The sequence below is a fragment of the Piliocolobus tephrosceles genome, chromosome 10, assembly GCF_002776525.5.
Source record: "Piliocolobus tephrosceles isolate RC106 chromosome 10, ASM277652v3, whole genome shotgun sequence".
NCBI classification, from domain to species: domain Eukaryota; kingdom Metazoa; phylum Chordata; class Mammalia; order Primates; family Cercopithecidae; genus Piliocolobus; species Piliocolobus tephrosceles.
This window is the reverse complement of record NC_045443.1, coordinates 27,220,638-27,239,288: the sequence shown is the minus strand read 5'-3', so window position 1 is coordinate 27,239,288 and position 18,651 is coordinate 27,220,638. Positions and strand designations below refer to the sequence as shown.

General features: G+C 38.6%; 2 protein-coding genes across 8 annotated transcripts in view; one reads left to right on the top strand and one right to left on the bottom strand.

Moving 5' to 3' along the window:
- The window catches only part of FGFR1OP2 (FGFR1 oncogene partner 2), a 29,060-nt gene extending 13,871 nt beyond the window's left edge, over window positions 1–15,189 (bottom strand). For 2 of the 3 annotated variants that reach the window (XM_023209036.1, XM_023209038.2), the window contains exon 1: window positions 14,858–15,189. The gene's annotated coding sequence lies outside the window, so the exon portion shown is untranslated. The remainder of the gene's footprint in view (window positions 1–14,857) is intronic. The other variant, XM_023209037.2, reaches the window with a different exon arrangement.
- Window positions 15,190–15,551: 362 nt separating this feature from the next.
- INTS13 (integrator complex subunit 13) overlaps window positions 15,552–18,651 on the top strand; it is a 33,224-nt gene continuing 30,124 nt past the window's right edge. For 3 of the 5 annotated variants that reach the window (XM_023209033.1, XM_023209035.1, XM_023209034.1), the window contains exons 1-2: window positions 15,571–15,764; window positions 16,773–17,008. In XM_023209033.1, the coding sequence (XP_023064801.1) occupies window positions 16,784–17,008 (225 nt within the window). In that variant the 5' untranslated portion in view covers window positions 15,571–15,764; window positions 16,773–16,783. Of the gene's footprint in view, window positions 15,765–16,772; window positions 17,009–18,651 lie in introns of all 5 variants that reach the window. The other 2 variants (XM_023209032.2, XM_023209031.2) reach the window with 2 other exon arrangements.

Here is an 18,651-nt window from a genome sequence, read left to right as displayed (position 1 = left end):
GCCAAAGTGGCCTCAATGTGTCATGCTACATCAAAGTCTTAATCTCCTCTTGGAAGAACTTTTACTTCTTACATAAAGTTGCATTATAATTCTAACGTTTGCATCTTCCTTAGTAAATTGCAAAAAAAAGTTTTGACTTAGGACAAAACTGGTAATTACAGGAAACTTCCAGTATGTTAAAATCAGTAAGTAATATGTTTAAGAGTAGCTGAAAAAATTATGAGACAAAACATGAAACAGTCAATTGTCAGCTTTTTCAACTGGTATGCAGAAACCTCAAACAAAATTTCAATAATTTTAAACAGTCTCTTTCCAAAACTTAAGTTTCTTCTGAAACTTACCCTCCTTGAAATCTTTTATCTTTCTTTTTTTTTCAATTTGAAATGGAGTCTCGCTCTGTTGACCAGGCTGGAGTGCAATGGCATGATCTCAGCTCACTGCAAGCTCTGCCTCCCAGGTTCACGCCATTCTCCTGCCTCAGCCTCCCGAGTAGCTGGGACTACAGGCACCCGCCACCACACCTGGCTAATTTTTTTAAATTTTTAATAGAGATGGGGTTTCACCATGTTACCCAGATGGTCTCGATCTCCTGACCTCATGATCTGCCCACCTTGGGCCCCCCAAAGTGTTGGGATTACAGGCGTGAGCCACCATGCCCGGCCGAAATCTTTTATCTTTCTACTAAGTTTTACCTAACTTTCAATACAAACCATCCTTTCTTCAGAGTTTTCTCAAAAAATAAAATCACACTAAATTACCAGGCCAGAAGCCAGGTCTACAGAAGTTAAAACTTTGGTGTAGATCCAAGTGAAGTGTTACAAACAAAGATTTTCACTAACTTTAGTAAAACAGCGATTTGCCACAGAATTCAGGACTCTGTTATATAACACTGCCCTGGACTACAGATCTGTACTAGTTCAATTAATGATTACCCCCTCCAATACACACACACACACACACACACACACACACACACACACAAAGCAACAAGTAGAAAAGAGAAGATTTAAATAACTCAACAGTATAAAATATTTCATAAAACATATTAGGCAATTTCAGAAGACTTTCTCCTGTTATTTAAATCGCCAATTTAGAAAATGTCCAATATATGACCAGACATTTCCATGGAGCCTTAGGAAGTAAACAAGCTGGAAATTAATATAACTTCTGGCTCTCTAGAGAAAACAACCACAAGATTTGTCTTGTAAGATTCAGGAGGTTTAGATAAGGATACTCGAAAATATGACAAGTAAAAGGGCCATTAAAGGAACCAATATTGTCTGATACTGGCTAATACCCAAAAGGACAACTACCCAAAATCTATCCAAAGATGCTGCTCTGAGAGAGCCATTAGCGCCCAACAATACCCTGTACTTCCTCTAAATTTCCAAAGGGAATTATCTAAAATTGTAGATAGACAACTTTCTTACTTGTTAAGAAAGTTAACATAAATGGGTTAAATGGACGTCACTACAACTCCATTAATCCCATTACTATAGAACATCAGATCCTTCTGAGTAAGCTTTTAAAGCTGTCTGTAAAGCAAAATTAAAAAAAAAAAAAAGGACGGGCGCTGACTTGTAATAAGAAAAATGAAATAACCAAAAAAAAGGTTTTATAGTAAAAATAATAGGTTGTAACAGATGGTGAAAATAATAAAAGACAAATCTGAAATTCTACAACAAATTATAAAAGATTTGAGAGAAAATAAAGTTATCTTGGTTTAATATAACTCAAGTAATAGAACTCTCTAACGGTCCTAATCTGTAAACGATATTGCTGGGACCACTACAAGAAGAACCCTTCTTTATTCACTAAAGCGTAACATCTACAAATGCAATAGATAGGATCTGTTTCCAAAAAAAATGCAGTAAGGTCCTATATATGATCAGATAGCTAGACAGCCCTCAGTCTAGACAGTCTTCCTACATAATCATAGATCTTTTTGAGTACAAAAATAGTACACTGTGTTCTGGGAGCATTAACAACATGACATAAAAAACCCCACCTGCCTATTATATTGCGTACCTTAAGCTGGGTGCAGTGGCTTACTCAGCACTTTGGGAGGTTGAGGAGGGCAGATCACTTGAAGTCAGGAGTTCGAGACCAGACTTGCCAACATGGCGAAACACCGTCTCTACTAAAAATACAAAAAGTACCTGGGTGTGGGGGCACACGCCTATAATCCCATCTACTCCGGAGGCTGAGGCAAGAGAATCGCTTCAACCTGGGAGGCAGAGGTTGCAATGAGCCAAAATTGCGCCACTGCACTACAGCTTGGGCAACAGAGACTCTGTCTCAATAGATAAATAAATACATACATACATACAAAAATTAGCCAGGCTTGGTGGGGGGCGCCTGTAATCCCAGCTATTTGGGGGCTGAGGCAGGAGAATCGCTTAAACCTGGGAGGCGGAAGTTGCAGCGAGCCATAGCATCACTGCACTCCAGCCTGGGCCACAGAGTTAGGAGCCGTCTCAAAAAACAAAAAACAAAAACAAAAAAAAAGAGAAAGAAACCGTATACCTTAATTCAGTAGCTAAGGTTTAGCTTCCCTGCCTCAGAGCAATTATAAACCTCAACTGAATTAATAAAAGCATCTTCAGAGGTTATACTAGGTCTTTAAACCTCATGTTACCATGCATAGTAACCAAAATTTCCACCCAAAATTTCTGTCACTTGAGTAATTATGAAATATTGTTACTCTCTCTTTTTCATATTACCATCCACTGGTGTAACAGTGTTAATTCAGTAACCTTTACCTACTGCAAGGAAAATCTCACGATTGTGATTCCATAACTCAAGAAGTATTCACGTCCAAAACAAAACTTTTGAATTTTCCAGTACCAAATCCTGACTTTACTGTTTGTTAATGGGTTTTATCTTAAAAACAAAAATCAGCAATATCAGGCTTGATATGCAACAGGTACATCAGTTACTGTGGTAAAAGTCAATTTCTTACCAGAAGCTAGATTGATAAAGTGACTTAACTGTAGTCCACTAAGATAGAGCAACTAACTAAAAGTAAATATATACACGAATAGCTGATATGCTTTTAGAATAATTCACTTCTCTGAAATGCTGCAAAGAAGAGGTTCCTCCGATATCCTTTAAAAAACAACAAATACATCAACTACTTGATGGCTTGATGGTAGCTGCCTCATATAACTGCTATCATAAAGGTAGAAACAATATCGTAGATACCATAGACATACCTTAAAGTTCATTACTAGAAGTGGGATGCTTTGACTAAACATCGTTACGCAAAGGCCTCATATGAAACTGTAAAATAAATCCATTAAGAAGTTCAAAGATTCCATGACAGATACACAAAATTTGGCCTGTCAAGTTTCAAAAGAACCATATGACCATCAAGTTGTAAGATCCATGAAGATAAAAACTGTCAGAATCAGAATGGCTACTTGATAGTACCACATAACACCTCAAACAGGGCCAGGCGTGGTGGCTCACTCCTGTAATCCCAGCACTTTGGCAGGCTGAGGCAGGTGGATCACCTGAGGTCAGGAGTTCGAGACCAGCCTGACCAATATGCTGAAACCCCATCTCTACTAAAAATACAAAAATTAGCTGGTGTGGTGGCATGCGCCTGTAATCCCAGCTACTCAGGAAGCTGAGATAGGAGAATCTCTTGAACCCGGGAGGCGGAGGTTGCAGTGAGCCGAGATCGCGCCATTGCACTAGCCTGGGCAACAAGCGCAAAACTCCATCTCAAACAAAACAAAACCTCAATAGATACTACTCTATGAAACATTTCATTTAAGTAGAAAAAAATGGCCACAATATTAAACACAGATGGGAAAATTTACCTTGCATAGCATAGGATACTGGTCAATTCATGCTTCATTTGTAAATAAATTTAATCTGGAAAAATTGTAGGCCAGGTGTGGTGGTGCAGGCCTGTAATCCCAGCACTTTGGGAGACCGAGGTGGGTGGATCGCCTGAGGTCAGGAGTTTGCGACCAGCCTGACTAACATGATGAAACCCCGTCTCTACTAAATACAAAAAAATTAGCAGGTGTGGTGGCACAAGCCTGTAATCCGAGCTACTTGGGAGGCTGAGAAAGGAGAATCGCTTGTATCTGGGAGGTGGAGGTTGCAATGAGCTGAGATCACGCCATTGCACTCCAGCCTGGGCAACAAGAACAAAACTCCGTCTCAAAATAAAAAAAGAAAAACTGTAATGGTGAATCAAAGACTAAAACCATTCCTAAACAACTTTCTGAACATCTCTAAGATTTTATAGAGTTGCTTCTATGGTTTAGAAATATTTATTATTATTTCTTAAATTTTAATTATTTTTAGAGATGAGGTCTTGCTGTCACCCATGCTGGAACTCCTGGACTCCAAAGACCCTCTACTTCAGTCTCCTGAGCAGCTGAGACTATAGGTGCATGTCACCATGCCGGGCAATATTGTTACTAGTATGTTTATGTTATGAATCTCTTAGAAGAATCCCCTATTGAAAAGACACAATATTCACACACTAAAATACTATACTTTGTGTATTCTCCCAAGGGCATTCTAACTTGTCATCCAATAATATAAAAACATATTTAACTGCAATAGTTGAAACTTGCACATTTCGACGATATAACACTTGGCTTCTTTCTAAGAAACCTTGTCTTCATCATTCCCAGTCCTCAGGAAACCCCACATAGGAGTTTCCAACAAGATCTAAGTCCAGACACATTGTCATCACATTTCTCAAAACTAAAGACAAAGAAAAAATCTGGAAAGCAGCCACAGAAAAACGATACATTACTCATACAGAACAATTTGAGTAACTGTAGGTTTCCCATCAGAAATGAAGGCCAGTAAAAAGTAGAACAACACTTTTAAAATGCTGAAAGAACAGACCTATCAACCCAAAACTCTATATCCAGCAAAAATGTTTCATATATGAAGGTAAAATAAAAATCACTCTCAGCTGAAGAGAAAGAAGAATTTATTTCCAGTAGACTTATTATAAAGAATAATCTTCAGTTAGAAGCAAAGCGTTGTCAGAAGGAAACTTAGAACATCAAGAACAAAGGGAGACCAACAGAAATTATAAATATCTGGGTAAATATTTTCCTCTTAGTTCTTTTAAACATCTAATGTTTAAAAACAAGAATTATAATATTTATCTAATGAGATTTTTAATTTACGCAGGGAAATATATAACTACAACAAAAAGGGAGGAGCCTAAAAAAGCTTTTATAGTGATCAGATTTCTACATTTCACTTGAAGTTGTAAAAATAACAATTTTATGTAGACTTAAAAATTTACATATATTGTAATTCCTAAGAAATCCCTAAAATAACTGTACAGAGATAATAGTCAAAACTACAATAGGTTAATTGAAATGAATTAAAAAATGTTCAGTAACCCAAAAGACAGAGAAAAGGCAAAACAAAGGAATATCAAAGGAACAAAAAGAAAACAAATGGTAAGATGGCAGAACTAAATCCAAACATGCTAATAATTTCACTAAATATAAATGTCCTCAACACATGGATTAAGATAGATGATCAGAATTTTAAAAGAGGACCCAACTATGCATTATTTATATGAAATTCACTTTAAACATGATATGGGTAGGTTAAAAGTAAAAGGACAGGCTGGGCGTAGTGGCTCACACCTGTAATCCCAGCACTTTGAGAGGCTGAGATCGGAGGATTGCCTGAGCCCAGGAATTCAAGATCAGCCTGGGCAACATGGCAAAACCCTGTCTCTACAAAAAATTTAAAAATTAGCTGAGTTTGGTGGCACATGCCTATAGTCTCAGCTACTTGGAACGGTGAGGGTGCAGTCAACCCTGGCTGTGCCACTGCATTCCTGCCTGGGTGACAGAGTGAGACCTTGTCTCCAAAAAAAAAAAGTTAAAAGGATGGAAAATAGGATATATTATACTAGTCAAAAGAAAACCAGAGGGCTAACAACATGAAAACATGCTCAACATAACTAGCCATCACTGAAATACAATTCAAAACCACAATGAGATATACCTACTAAGATGGCTATAATAGAAACGATAGAAGTATTGGCTAGGATATAAAGAACGTGAAATGGTATAGCCAGTCTGGAAAAGTCTGACAATTACTCAAAAGGTTAAACATGTGATCCAACAATTCCACTCCTAGGTACACACCAAGAAAATCAAAGTATGTCAACGCAAAAAACTGTACGTGAATGTTCACAGCATTATTCAACTGATAAATGAATAAATACGATGTGTTCATACAGTAGAATATTTGGCAAAAAAAAAAAAAAAAAAAAAAAGGTAGGAGGGAATAATGTCCTGAAACAGGCTACAACATAGATGAAAACCGAAAAAATTATGCTAAGTGAAAGAAGTCAGTCACAAAGACAATGTATGACGCCATTTATATAGTGTCCAAAAGAGGCAAACCTAGAGGCTGAAAGTAGATTAGTGGATGTCTAGGACTAGGGGAGTAGGAAAAGGTAGGAGGAATGGGAAGTGACTGTTAATGAACATATGGTTTCTTTTTGTGAGTAAAAAAATGTTCTAAAATCAATTTTGTTGTGATGGTTACACAACTCTGAATATACTGAAAACCCTAAAAGTGTATACTTTAAATAGGTGAATAGCATGGTATGTGAATTGTATCTCAATAGAGGCATTATATTTAAGAAAAGAGCTAGAGTGGCTATATAATATCAGACAAGGCTAGGCGCAGTGGCCCACGCTCATATAATCCCAGCATTTTGGGAGGCTGAGACTGGCGGATCGTGAAGCCAGGGGTTCCAGAACAGCCTGGGAAACATGGTGAAACCCCATCTCTACTAAAAATACAAAGAATTAACCGGGCATGGTGGTACACACCTGCAATCACAGCTACCTGGGAGGTGGAGGTAGGAGGATCACCTAAGCTCAGGAGGTTGAGGCTGCAGTCAGCCATGATCATGCCACTACACTCTAGCCTGGGCAACAAAGTGAGACTTGCCTCAAAAAATAAATAAGTATCAGATAAAGTAAACTTCAGAGAAAAGAAAATTACCAGGGACAGAGGAACACTACATGATGATAAAAAGCCCAATTCACCAAGAAGACATAAGCAACCTAAATATATATACAACTATAATTAAAGAGCTTCAAAACACAAAAGCACTAACTCAAACAACTGAAGGGATATATAGGCACATCCCACCCTTACTGCTGAAAAATTAAACACTCCTTTCTCAGTAACTGGCAGACCCTGTACACAAAAATCAGCAAGAATATAGACAAAATGAACACCATCCACTAAATGGCTTGAATTGATATTTATGAAATGCTACAACCAACAACAGCAGAGTACGCATTCTTTTTAAGTGCACAAGACATTCACAAGGATAGATCATATCCTGGATCACAAAACAAACCTTAACAAATTTAAAAGAACTGTAATCATACAAATTATGCTCTTTTTTGAGATGGAGTTTCACTCTTGTCACCCAGGCTGGAGTGCAATGGCACAGTCTCGGCTCACTGCAACCTCTGCCTCCTGGGTTCAAGCGGTTCTTCCGCCTCAGCCTCCTGAGTAGCGGGGATTACAGGCTCATGCTACCATGTCTGGCTAATTTTTGTATTTTTAGTAGAGATAGGGTTTCACCACATTGGCCAGGCTGGTCCCGAACGCCTGACCTCAGGTGATCCAGTCGCCTCGGTCTCCCAAAATGCTGGGATTACAGGCCTGAGTCACTGCACCCAGCCGGTACAAATGAAGCTCTTTGATTACAATGAAATCAAACTAAAGTAAGTAATTAAGATATAACAAGAAAATCTCCAAACATCTGAAAGTTAAACAATGTACTTCTACATAATAAGTCAAAAAGGAAGTCTCTGGAAATTAGAAGATACCTTGATCTAAATAAACATGAAAATATAAAATATCAAAAATTTTGGCATATATGTAAAACTCTACTTTGAAGCAAATTTATAGCATTAAATGCTTATATTAGAAAATTAGAAAGATCTCAAATCAATTATATAAGCCTCAACCTTTAGGAACTTGGAGAAGAGGAGCAAAATAAACCTAAATTAAATAGAAGGAAATAATAAAGAGTAGAAATCAATGAAATTGAAAACAGGAAAGCAACAGAGAAAACCCAATGAAATCAAAAGTCAGTTATTTGAAAAAAATAAGAATTGAAAAACCTCCTGCAAAATTAACCAAGAAAAAAGACAGCAGACATAAATTACTAATGGAAAGAAGGAACAGGAAAGAAGGAATATTAGGAAAGACGAGATCTCACTACAGGCCTCTAATTCATTCAAAGGATAAGTGAATACAATAATAAATTCCATACACAAGAATCGGATAATTTAAATGAAATGGACTAATTCCTCAAAAAACACAAACTACATAAAGTCACACAAGATGTAACAGACAACTATGAATAGCCCTATTATAACTATTTTAAGAAACTGAATTTGTAATTAGAAATGTACAAAAAATCTCCAGACCTGGAAGGATTCAAGGACAAATTCTATCACACATTTAAAGAAGTAACACCAATTATTATAGAATTTCCTAAAAAAAGAATAGAAGAAAAGGAAATACTTGTACTTTTAAACTCGCAAAATGATGTATTACTGATACCAAAACCAAAGAGAATACAAGAAAACCACAGACTAATATCCTTCATTAACATAAACAAAATATCCTTAAGGATATATTTGTAACTCAAATTCAGCAACTCATAATGAGAGTAATATACCCTGACCAATGCAAGTTTATCCCAGATTCAAGGCTGTCTCCAGTGTAATCCAACGAAGAAGAAAATCACTTAGGCATACCAATTGGAGTATTATTTTAAAATTCAGCATCCTTTCATAATAAAAATTTTCTGCAAGCTAGGACTAGAAGAGGATTTTTTTAAACTGAGAAAGGGCATTTTCAAAAAAATTATAGCAAACATCATACTTCATAATGAAAGACTGACTGCTTTCCCAATAAAATTAGGAACAAGGGAAGGATGTCTCCAGTCACCAGTCCTGTTCAATACATTAGTGCAATAAGGCTAGGAAGGGGGAAGAAAGCATACAGGTTGCAAAAGAAGAAATAAAACGGCCTCTTTTCACAGCCAACATTGATGTCTATCAATTTGGGTAGAAAATCCCAAAGAATCCAAAACAGAACTCCTAAAACTAATATATGATTTTAGCAATGTCACAGCATACAAGCACAAGAATCAACTGTTTTTCTATATACTGGCAACAAACAAATGGAAACCAAAACTTTTTTTTTGTTAAACACACATTTACAATAGCAAAAAAAAAAAAAAAAAAAAAAAAAAAGAAGAAAGAAAAGGAAAAAACCAAAACAAAACTGAGATTCCTGGGCATAAATTAAAACATATGCAAAATCTGTGCTGATAACCACAAAACGCTAATGAAAGAAACTAGAGAAGATATAAATGAATGGAGAAACATACTATGTTCAAGGACTGGAACACTCAACATAGTAGAGAAGTTTTCTTTTTCTTTTTTTTGAGACAGAGTCTTAGTCTGTCACCCAGGCTACTGGAGTGCAGTGGTGCAATCTTGGCTCACTGCAACCTCCGCCTCCCGGGTTCAAGCGATTCTCTTGCCTCAGCCTCCAGAGTAGTTGAGATTACAGGCGTGCACCACCACACCCAGCTAATTTTTGTATTTTTAGTAGAGGCATGGTTTTGCCACGTTGACCAGGGTGGACTCGAACTCCTGACCTCAAGTGATCCTCCTGCCTCAACTTTCCAAAGTGCTGGGATTACAGGCGTGAGCCACCGTGCCCAGCCGAAATGTCAAGTCTTCTGCAACTGTTCTACAAACAGTGCAATTTCCAATCAAAGTCCCAGCAAGATTTTTTTAGAGAAATTGACAAGCTAATTCTAAAATTTCTATGGAAATGCAAAGAAACTAGATAAAACAACTATGAAAACAAAAAAAGTTGAAGAAACTATTTTTCAGTTTTTTTCACACTACCAAAGTTTAAGACTTACTATAAAGCTACTGCAATCAAGGTGGCATAGAGCTGAGAGACAGAATAAGTTTAGAAACAAGGCCATACAAAAATGACCAACTGATTTTTGAAAAAGGTGCAAAGGCAAGTCAAAGGAGAAAGGTTGGCTTTTTAAAACAAATGTTGTTGGAAGAACTGGACATCTATATGCCAAAAGTTTAATCCCAATGTAATTCTTATACTTTATACCAAAATTAACTCAAAATGGACCATAAGTCTAAATGCAAAATTAAAAACAATAACACTTCCAGGAAAAAATTAAGAGAAAATATTTGTGACCTGGGGTTAGGCAAAGGTTTTTGTAAACATGACACTAAAAGCATGATTCATAAAAGAAAAATTTGATAAACTGAGCCTCATCAAAACCACAAACTTTTGTTCTGGGAAAGACACTGTTTAGAAAGTTTGAAAAGACAAGCTACAGGCTGGGAGAAAATATTTTCAAATTACTTATCTAACAAAAGGGACTTGTATCTAGAATACATAAAAACCTCTCAAAACAGTAAGAAAATAAGCCAAATAAAAATGAATAAAAGACTTTACTAGTGAACCAAAAAGATATGGACAAATAAGAAACAAGAAAAGATGTTCAACATCATCGGCCATTAGAGAAATGCAATTAGAACCATGATGAAACCTGCCCTCTTAAAATGACGATTTATTTCTACATCAATACCACATTGCCTCAAATGTAACAGCTGTAAAATAAACTCTTGCTAATACGTATAAGTCACTGTTTTCTTCTTTAAAATTGCTTCACCTATTCTTTGCCTTCTCTCTAACCTAATTCTATCCAAATGGATCTCTAGAGTACCCTAGAGGAAAATCAAACTGTTAGGTAATAATTTTAATTAATTCAAACTGTTGGTAGCCTTCTGAATCTGAGCAATAACTACTTTATACTGTCATTTGGGCAAAAGGACAAGTGTTATTCCCATTTTACCAATGAGGAAATATACCCAGGAATTCCAAATCTAAAAAGCTGAGTGGCTCACGCCTATAATCCCAGCACTCTGAGAGGCCAAGGCAGGCGGATCACAAGGCCAGGAGATCGAGACCAGCCTGACCAACATGAAACCCTGTCCCTACTAAAAATGCGACAATTAGCTGGGTGTGGTGGCGCACGCCTGTAATCCCAGCTACTCGGGAGGCTGAGGCAGGAGAACTGCTTGAGCCCAGGAGGTGGAGGTTGCAGTAAGCTGAGATCGCGCCACTGCACCCCAGCCTGGGCGACAGAGCGAGACTCCAACTCAAACAAACAAAAAAGCCGAATGACAGAGCCACAGAGAAAGGAAAGAGCCAAACTACTAACAAAAATAGAACTTCTGATCCCCAGTCTAGTATCCTATTCTTAAGCCACACTGGATTCCCAGGGTCCTGTTTGCTTTTCACCTATACAGAAATCATTTCAATCTCATTAGGTGGAAAACAAAAAAAAGTAAATTCTCTGACCCTACCCCACAAATGGAACATCCAAGGTATTTTTTAAAATTTTCAAGCCGCCATAGAAAAGAAATGGGAATGTATATGAAGACAAATTTTAAAGAATAAAAAATTTCAAATATTTTCCAGACATAACAGTCTAGCAGACAACCATTTTAATTAGGTGTCACAGTTAATTACAAGATCAATGAATGTTTACTGATTGGCTTTTTAAAATTGCAATTAACATCCACTTTATGAAAAACACTCTCTCCTCTCCAGACTGCATAATTAAATACTATTATCAAGATGAACTACATTTAAAATTTGTTAACTATAAAAGCCTACCTATTCAGGGAAAGGAACTATAAACAGCAGATAGCTCAAAGCATAATTTTTTTAGCATTTCAGAGACACAGTGACAACAGTTTCTAAGAATTTGCATGTTCATTTCCTGTACGTGAAACCACACAAAAGTTTAAAATATTTTTTAATATGCATTTACTTTATCACCTTTTTTGAAGATCATTGTGTTTCCCCTCTTTTTTGGCCAGGAAGTGGAGTGGGAGGAAGAAGACTGTTTTCCAAACTCTCTAACAAGTTTCAAATTTTAAAAAACAGACTTCATTGGGAGGCCAAGACGGGCGGATCACGAGGTCAGGATATTGAGACCATCCTGGCTAACACGGTGAAATCCCATCTCTACTAAAAGTACAAAAAATTAGCCGGGCGTGGTGGCGGGTGCCTGTAGTCCCAGCTACTTGGGAGGCTGAGGCAGGAGAATGGCGTGAACCCGGGAGGTGGAGTTGGCAGCGAGCCTAGATCGCGCCACTGCACTCCAGCCTGGGCGACAGAGCGAGACTCCATCTCAAAAAAAAAAAAAAAAAAAAAAAAACCAGACTTCAGTAAAAAAGGAATATTCTAAACTTTTTGACCTATTTTTATAGTGCCTATCTGAACCGGCCACAATACACTTACTTACATTATTTTCTCTAGACAGGTCCAAATTACAGGTGAATCTTTTTTTTTTTTTTTTTAGCAAGTTAAAAAAAATTTTTTTTTCTTTTCTGCATTAGTCACATTCTCGCCCACTTTACCACCCAAAGACTTTTGCAGTTAGACTCCTGGCAGAAGGCTCAGAACATTCTGCTGATAAAAGAGAAACCACCACCCACCCAAGACAGCAATTGCCAGCTGTTTACTTTCAGATTTTGGTTAAGAAAAATTTAAGGAAATTCAAGTCATATTTTTCAAGCCAACCTCAGAAAATAAATGGGAATATATATGAAATATAAGAGAAATTTTAAAGACTAAAAAAAATTCAAGTATTTTCTAGATAATTAATAAAAGCCTAGCAACCATTTTAATTAGGCGTCACATTAATTATAAGATCAATGAATGTTTACTGATTGGAAACTTTGTTTCCCTTATCCGCCAATCCACTACTCCTACCACTACATCTACACAGAAATACTGTGGTTACTGATACACCACAGATGTGTCTTTAAACGTCAAGAATCTAGTTTAAATTTTTTCATGTTCAGGTATACGTCTCTAATATTACATGAACTGACCCATATGAAAATAAAAAAACTAAAAGGTATAGTCATGGTTTTCATATAAACTTATAATCTTAAGAATGCACGTAAATTACATATAAAAATAAGCATTTACACGGGCATATCACTGAATCTGAAAGCAAATAAAATTTTCACTGTCCTTGAAAATAGTGGGATGAATACATGTTTGGAACTGTATAAAGACACTTTCTGAAGAAAATTAATTTTTAAAGTTGGAAGAAAGATTTTGGAAGTAATGACACTAGAGGATTTTTTAAAAAATTACACGTTCCCTTAGAATTATGGCTGAATATAAGTTTCATATACATGTTTGTTATGACAATTCAAGAAGGAACCTAATATAAACCAGCTATTTCTAACCTACAGGCGAAGGAGTCAGTGGAAGAGTTGCCTGAATGCACATACTCCAAGCACTGTCTGTAGTGAATGGAAATTTCTGCTCCATTTCTCAAATATAAAGATACTACAAAAATAAAATACAAAATCATTTAAAAGCATAGTAGTTTTCTGTCATTATACGTAATTTCAATCAACAATTACTAAAAGTACAATTGCGTGTGTATTAGAAGTGCAGGGTTTCTCACATTCAAAACAGGTCAGGATCCTTTAAGCCAATGTACAGAGTTCCTTCTGGCTCCAAAATTCTATGATTTTAAAGGATGAAGAACTCTTATGGTGAATTCTTTAGAACTATTCAATTCCAATAAACATACATATGTATATATAAATAATGCTTGCTACGTGTCAAGTACTGGACTTTTTCTCAGAGATGAGTAAGACCTGATTCCAGACAGACCCAGGTTCAAATTGGCAGGAGAGACAGACACAGAAACAAATAATACAACCTAATAAATACTGCAGAAGAAATGTTTCAAATGCGTAGGGAGCACAGCAGTATCAATGTCACCTGGGGGAGTATGAGAAGACAATGATTTATGAATTGGGTTTTGATAGGCGGTTAAAATAGAGGAACAGTAAATATCCTAGACAGATGGTACTGCACGTACAAAAGTACAGAGCTGTCAAAGTGCATGGCATGTTTGGGGAAATAGCCAGTATAGTCTGGTATGGTCGGATATTAAAGCAAGACTAAAAGGTAAAATGGATTGGGGCAGACTGTAAAAGATCCTGAATGATGATGTGCTTAACAATTAGGATTTGATTCTGTCAGCAATACGGTTACTAAAAAGTTTAAGGAAAGGACAGCGATAAACATGTATTTTAGAATAACTCTATGGAAGCATTACAGCAGAGAAACCAGTGGAGGGCGGGGGGCGGGAGGGCAACCGCACTAATTCTGGCGGAAAAAAATAATAATAATACAATGCAGTGTGAGTGGAAATGAAGAACCAAGGATGATTCCTGGTTTTCGAGTTCGGATAGCAGGACAGATATTGGAACCGTTATCAGAGATGGGATACAGAAGAAAGGCAAGAAGAAAACCAGAAAAGAGTAATACCCCTTGGAGAGCAGTTTCAAGAAACAAGTTATCTCCATTAGACGCTGCAAGCAAACAGGTGACTGAAAGGGTCCCCCGTCCGGTGGTGAGCCCGCAGGTGGCCAAGGCAGGATGAAAGTAGATACGGAAGGTGTGTCCATAGCGTTAGGGCCAAGGCTTTTCATTAAACTTTTCGCACCCCATCTCCATTATGAGGAGCTCGGAGCTGGAGGGGTGCAGAGAGGAAGTCCGGTTCCCAGGAGCGGGGAACCTGCGGCGGGAAGCGGCCAGGGCTGGGCGCCGGTGGTTAAAGAGGCGCAAGGCACCGGCCCAGGCGAAAGACTGCCCCAGCGAAGGACGCCTCCGACTCGCCCACCCCTGCTCCCGTCCCTGGATTTAGTCCACTTACTCTGCTCTTAGTCCCTCGCAGCCGTCAGCTGTGGCGATGGGGACTCAAAGCCTCTACTAACCGGGATCTAGGCACTCAAAGGAAGAGACTCCGCGCCCCTAATCCGCCTCCTCAGCAAGCAGACGCAGAGTCGCACGGAGGCAGCAGAGGGGTGGCCGGGAAGACAGTGGCGTCCAGCCCCATCACCAGCAGGGTGGACACCTCCACCGACCGCCTCCAACCGGCTCTCCCGGAGGACTCCAGCCTCGCGAGATTTCCTTCCTCGCGTTACGATGGGGCACAACCGACCACTCTCCGCTTTGCGCGAGAAGGCGGGGCGAGGCCCTTCTATGTCCCTCCCTATTCCTCCCCTCCCAGGCCTTCGCGCGGCCTCTCGCAAAGTCTCGCGAGTTTTTCCAGGGGAAACCGGCCAGGGTGGAGAGACCGAGAAGGGGACACCGGGTGGGTGGGCCCTACTCTTAGGGGGCCGTGGTTGGTACTTCGCTGTTGGGGAGGCTTTCTGGTCGCCCAGATCCTGCTTCCCAATGGGTGACTGGGAAAATTAATGGGTGGAAAATCTCGAGGGGTGGAGGCTTTTTTTTTTCTCCTTGGCCCCGCCCTCTTCCTGTTCGGCGACTGGGAAGCCGGGCCCTCCGAGGGGGAAGGGAGACTTGGCGGGGCTGTTGGAGAGCGCTGTGCGCACGCGCGAGCCCGAGTGTGTGAGTGTGCACGCGCACGCGCGCTCTCGCTCTTAGGAAGCCTGGGAAGGACCGGTGTGCTAGGAGATGATCGGGGAAAGCATAGTCCCCTGTCTGTGGCACCAGACATTCCCGACTGTGCGCTGACTCTCCCCACCCAGCCAGCAGCCTTTTCCAGAGAGGCTGTGGTCCATAGCCTCTTCGTTTTCACTGCAGGACCAGGCACGAAAGTAAGCGAACCTCGATCCTGAGATCTTCCTTATCCACTCACCTTGTATTTCCACCCCCCACCCTGCAGCAAAGTGGGTCTAGAAGGTTTCTCAAAGAGAGTTTTGCGTGAAGGGGAGATGCGTCTTGAAAGCAGGAGGTGAAAATAGCTGGATCGTAAGAAATCAGTTCGTTTTGATTAACACTTTGGCTCTGCTTGCCATGTGCTTTTCGAATGTGGATTGTCTATTCAGTATAAGACTTTGTTAGCGAAGCAGGGGAGTACCATATGCTCTGTTTTAATAAGTAAAACTTTTAAAAGTTTTAAATTTCTTCCTACACACCAGTGTGATGGTAACAACTAAGTTTTTCTGCTCTACCTTGTAAATTACTGTGATGTTTCAAAAGCTAAGGGGAGAGTGTGAAGTTGGGGTCCTCATCCTAAGGCGAAGACCTGATGTGTGGTTATCTTAGGAGATGTTTATCTTTGTTTTGGCCTTTTCTTTTGCTGTCACTCCACTTTCCTGTTAATTCCGCACCCCTACCCCCCAGTCCCCCTTTTTCAGAAATCTTCAAACGTTTTTCTAGGAGGGAAGTCCAAAAATACTGGCTTGGGGTTTATATGTGACGAACGTCAATTAGCAAGGATCATAAAGGTGTATTTCAAGAGTATTTGTCACTTACTATGTTTCGTATATGTAACAATTACATTGTAACAAATACAATTAAATGTCGAAATGTTTCCCTCTGACAATTTTAAGTTCATTTTAAAAGCGAAACCAAAAATGTATGCACTACTAATTTTGTCTATGCCTGGTAGAGTAACAGCCTCATATGGTGTATTGATACCGTTGCTTTCTGGTCATGACCTCATTAAACTGTCCTTTGTTGGACAGATTTCTTTGAACATATTACTCATGTTCCCTACCAAGTCTTCTTGAGGGAAAGAATCTTCTTGAGAAAATGAGAAAAAATTTAAGACATTAAATGTTATGTATGAATATTTGGCTAATATGTTTTTTCCCTTACAGGTTAAAACAAAATGAAGATTTTTTCTGAATCTCATAAAACAGTGTTTGTTGTGGATCACTGCCCTTATATGGCAGAGTCATGCAGGCAGCATGTCGAGTTTGATATGCTGGTGAAGAATAGAACCCAAGGAATCATTCCTTTGGCCCCCATATCTAAATCATTGTGGACTTGCTCAGTAGAATCTTCCATGGAATATTGTAGAATAATGTATGATATATTTCCTTTCAAAAAGCTGGTGAGTGTGAAGTACAAACAAAAATCATGATTTTGGGGATGTACTTAACTGCATAAATGAATTTTTTATATGAATTTGCTATAGATTATGACTATGTGTTTATTACTTAAAATGTGGTACATAACGCTGCCCTTTGGGATTAATATATAATGGATGTTTAATTGGGGCCAGTAATAATAACAGCTAACAATTATTGAGCACTTACATGTGCCAGACATATTTCAAAGTGCTTCATATTTATTAATTTCTTTAATTCTCATAACAGTCATATTAGGTAGGAACTGTAGTTATTGAAGCAATAGTCAAAGTATGTATCTACCAGTATAGAACACAGACTGACCATTGAGAGCTGTTGTCAAACTGGGCTGGCATGGAGCAGCTGAGTGTCAGTCTTGTTTGTTGCTTCCCTGTTGTAGATCCGGAAACTGAGGTAAAGGGAAGAAACTTGTCCTGAGTCACATAGTTACTTAGAGACAGAGCCAGAATTTGAACCTAAGCTGGCTGGCTGCTTGCAAGTTTAGCAAATATATACTAAACTGCTGTATTGTTTGGCCATATTAGAAAGAAATACTTTTAAGAACGTTGAGTGGAAATGGTTTATCAATAAGAAGAGAAATGGATGATTGATAGAAATTACAGGTATTAAAGTTTAGTCTTGGATTTCAGTATCTTAAATGTCTTATTTTGGGGAAGTCATTTGGTTAGCCACAAGTGGAAGACTTGCTTTCTGTCTTACTTGAAGCAGCCTAGGTTGGGACCTAGCCAATTCTTAGACTGAGGAAGGTAGGGCAGTAGAGTAAAGGTGAACATAGTCTGATATTAATACATTCAGATATATTCCAAATTAAAATATAAGCCCTTCTTAAAATTTGTGTGCATTCTGTGTACGATAAAAATATATAATGAGAGGGAATATAACTGATGTAGAGCACAGGCTCTGGTTCAGACCTTGGCATGGTTAGCTACCAGCCGTGTGACTTTGATCATATTTCTTAATCTCTCCAAGCCTCAGTTTCCTCCCATGTAAATATAGCACTTACTTCCTTCATGTAAGCTTTAAAAGAGAGAAATCTAAGTGAAGTGGCTTCTAAAATATGTCCCTGTCAGATAAGCCTTGGAAGAGAAGACCAATTATCAGACTTCTTGGGGGAGGAAGGCAAACTAGTATTTCATCAATATATAAGGAAAAAGATCATAGATTAGATCATGTTGTCCAGAGTAAAGAAAGAAATCTAATCCTCTACTCCAAAAGGAACATGGGTCAGAATCATCATTTGATAAGTTTTCTAAAATATTCCTTGTCATTATCTTACCTGATAGCAGGTAATTTTAAAGTCTCAAATTTGCGTTTTACTTTAAAACTTAGTGTAAAGTCCATATACATTATTTTGGCTTTCAGTGCCCTATATGATACAGCTCCTGCCTATTTCTCTGAGTTTGTCTCCTTTCCCACTGCCTGCTCTGACTTTCGCCCTTTCCAGGGTATGTGCTCAGATGCCTTTGCATTTGTTGTTTGCTGTACCCAGATTATCCCTGATTTACAGTGGCTGGTTTTGGATTGCCTTCAGTTGCCACTGCTATGGAGAGTCCTTCTCTGATCACCCAAAGTAGCTAATTAACTTATTTTTCATAGCGTTTATCAC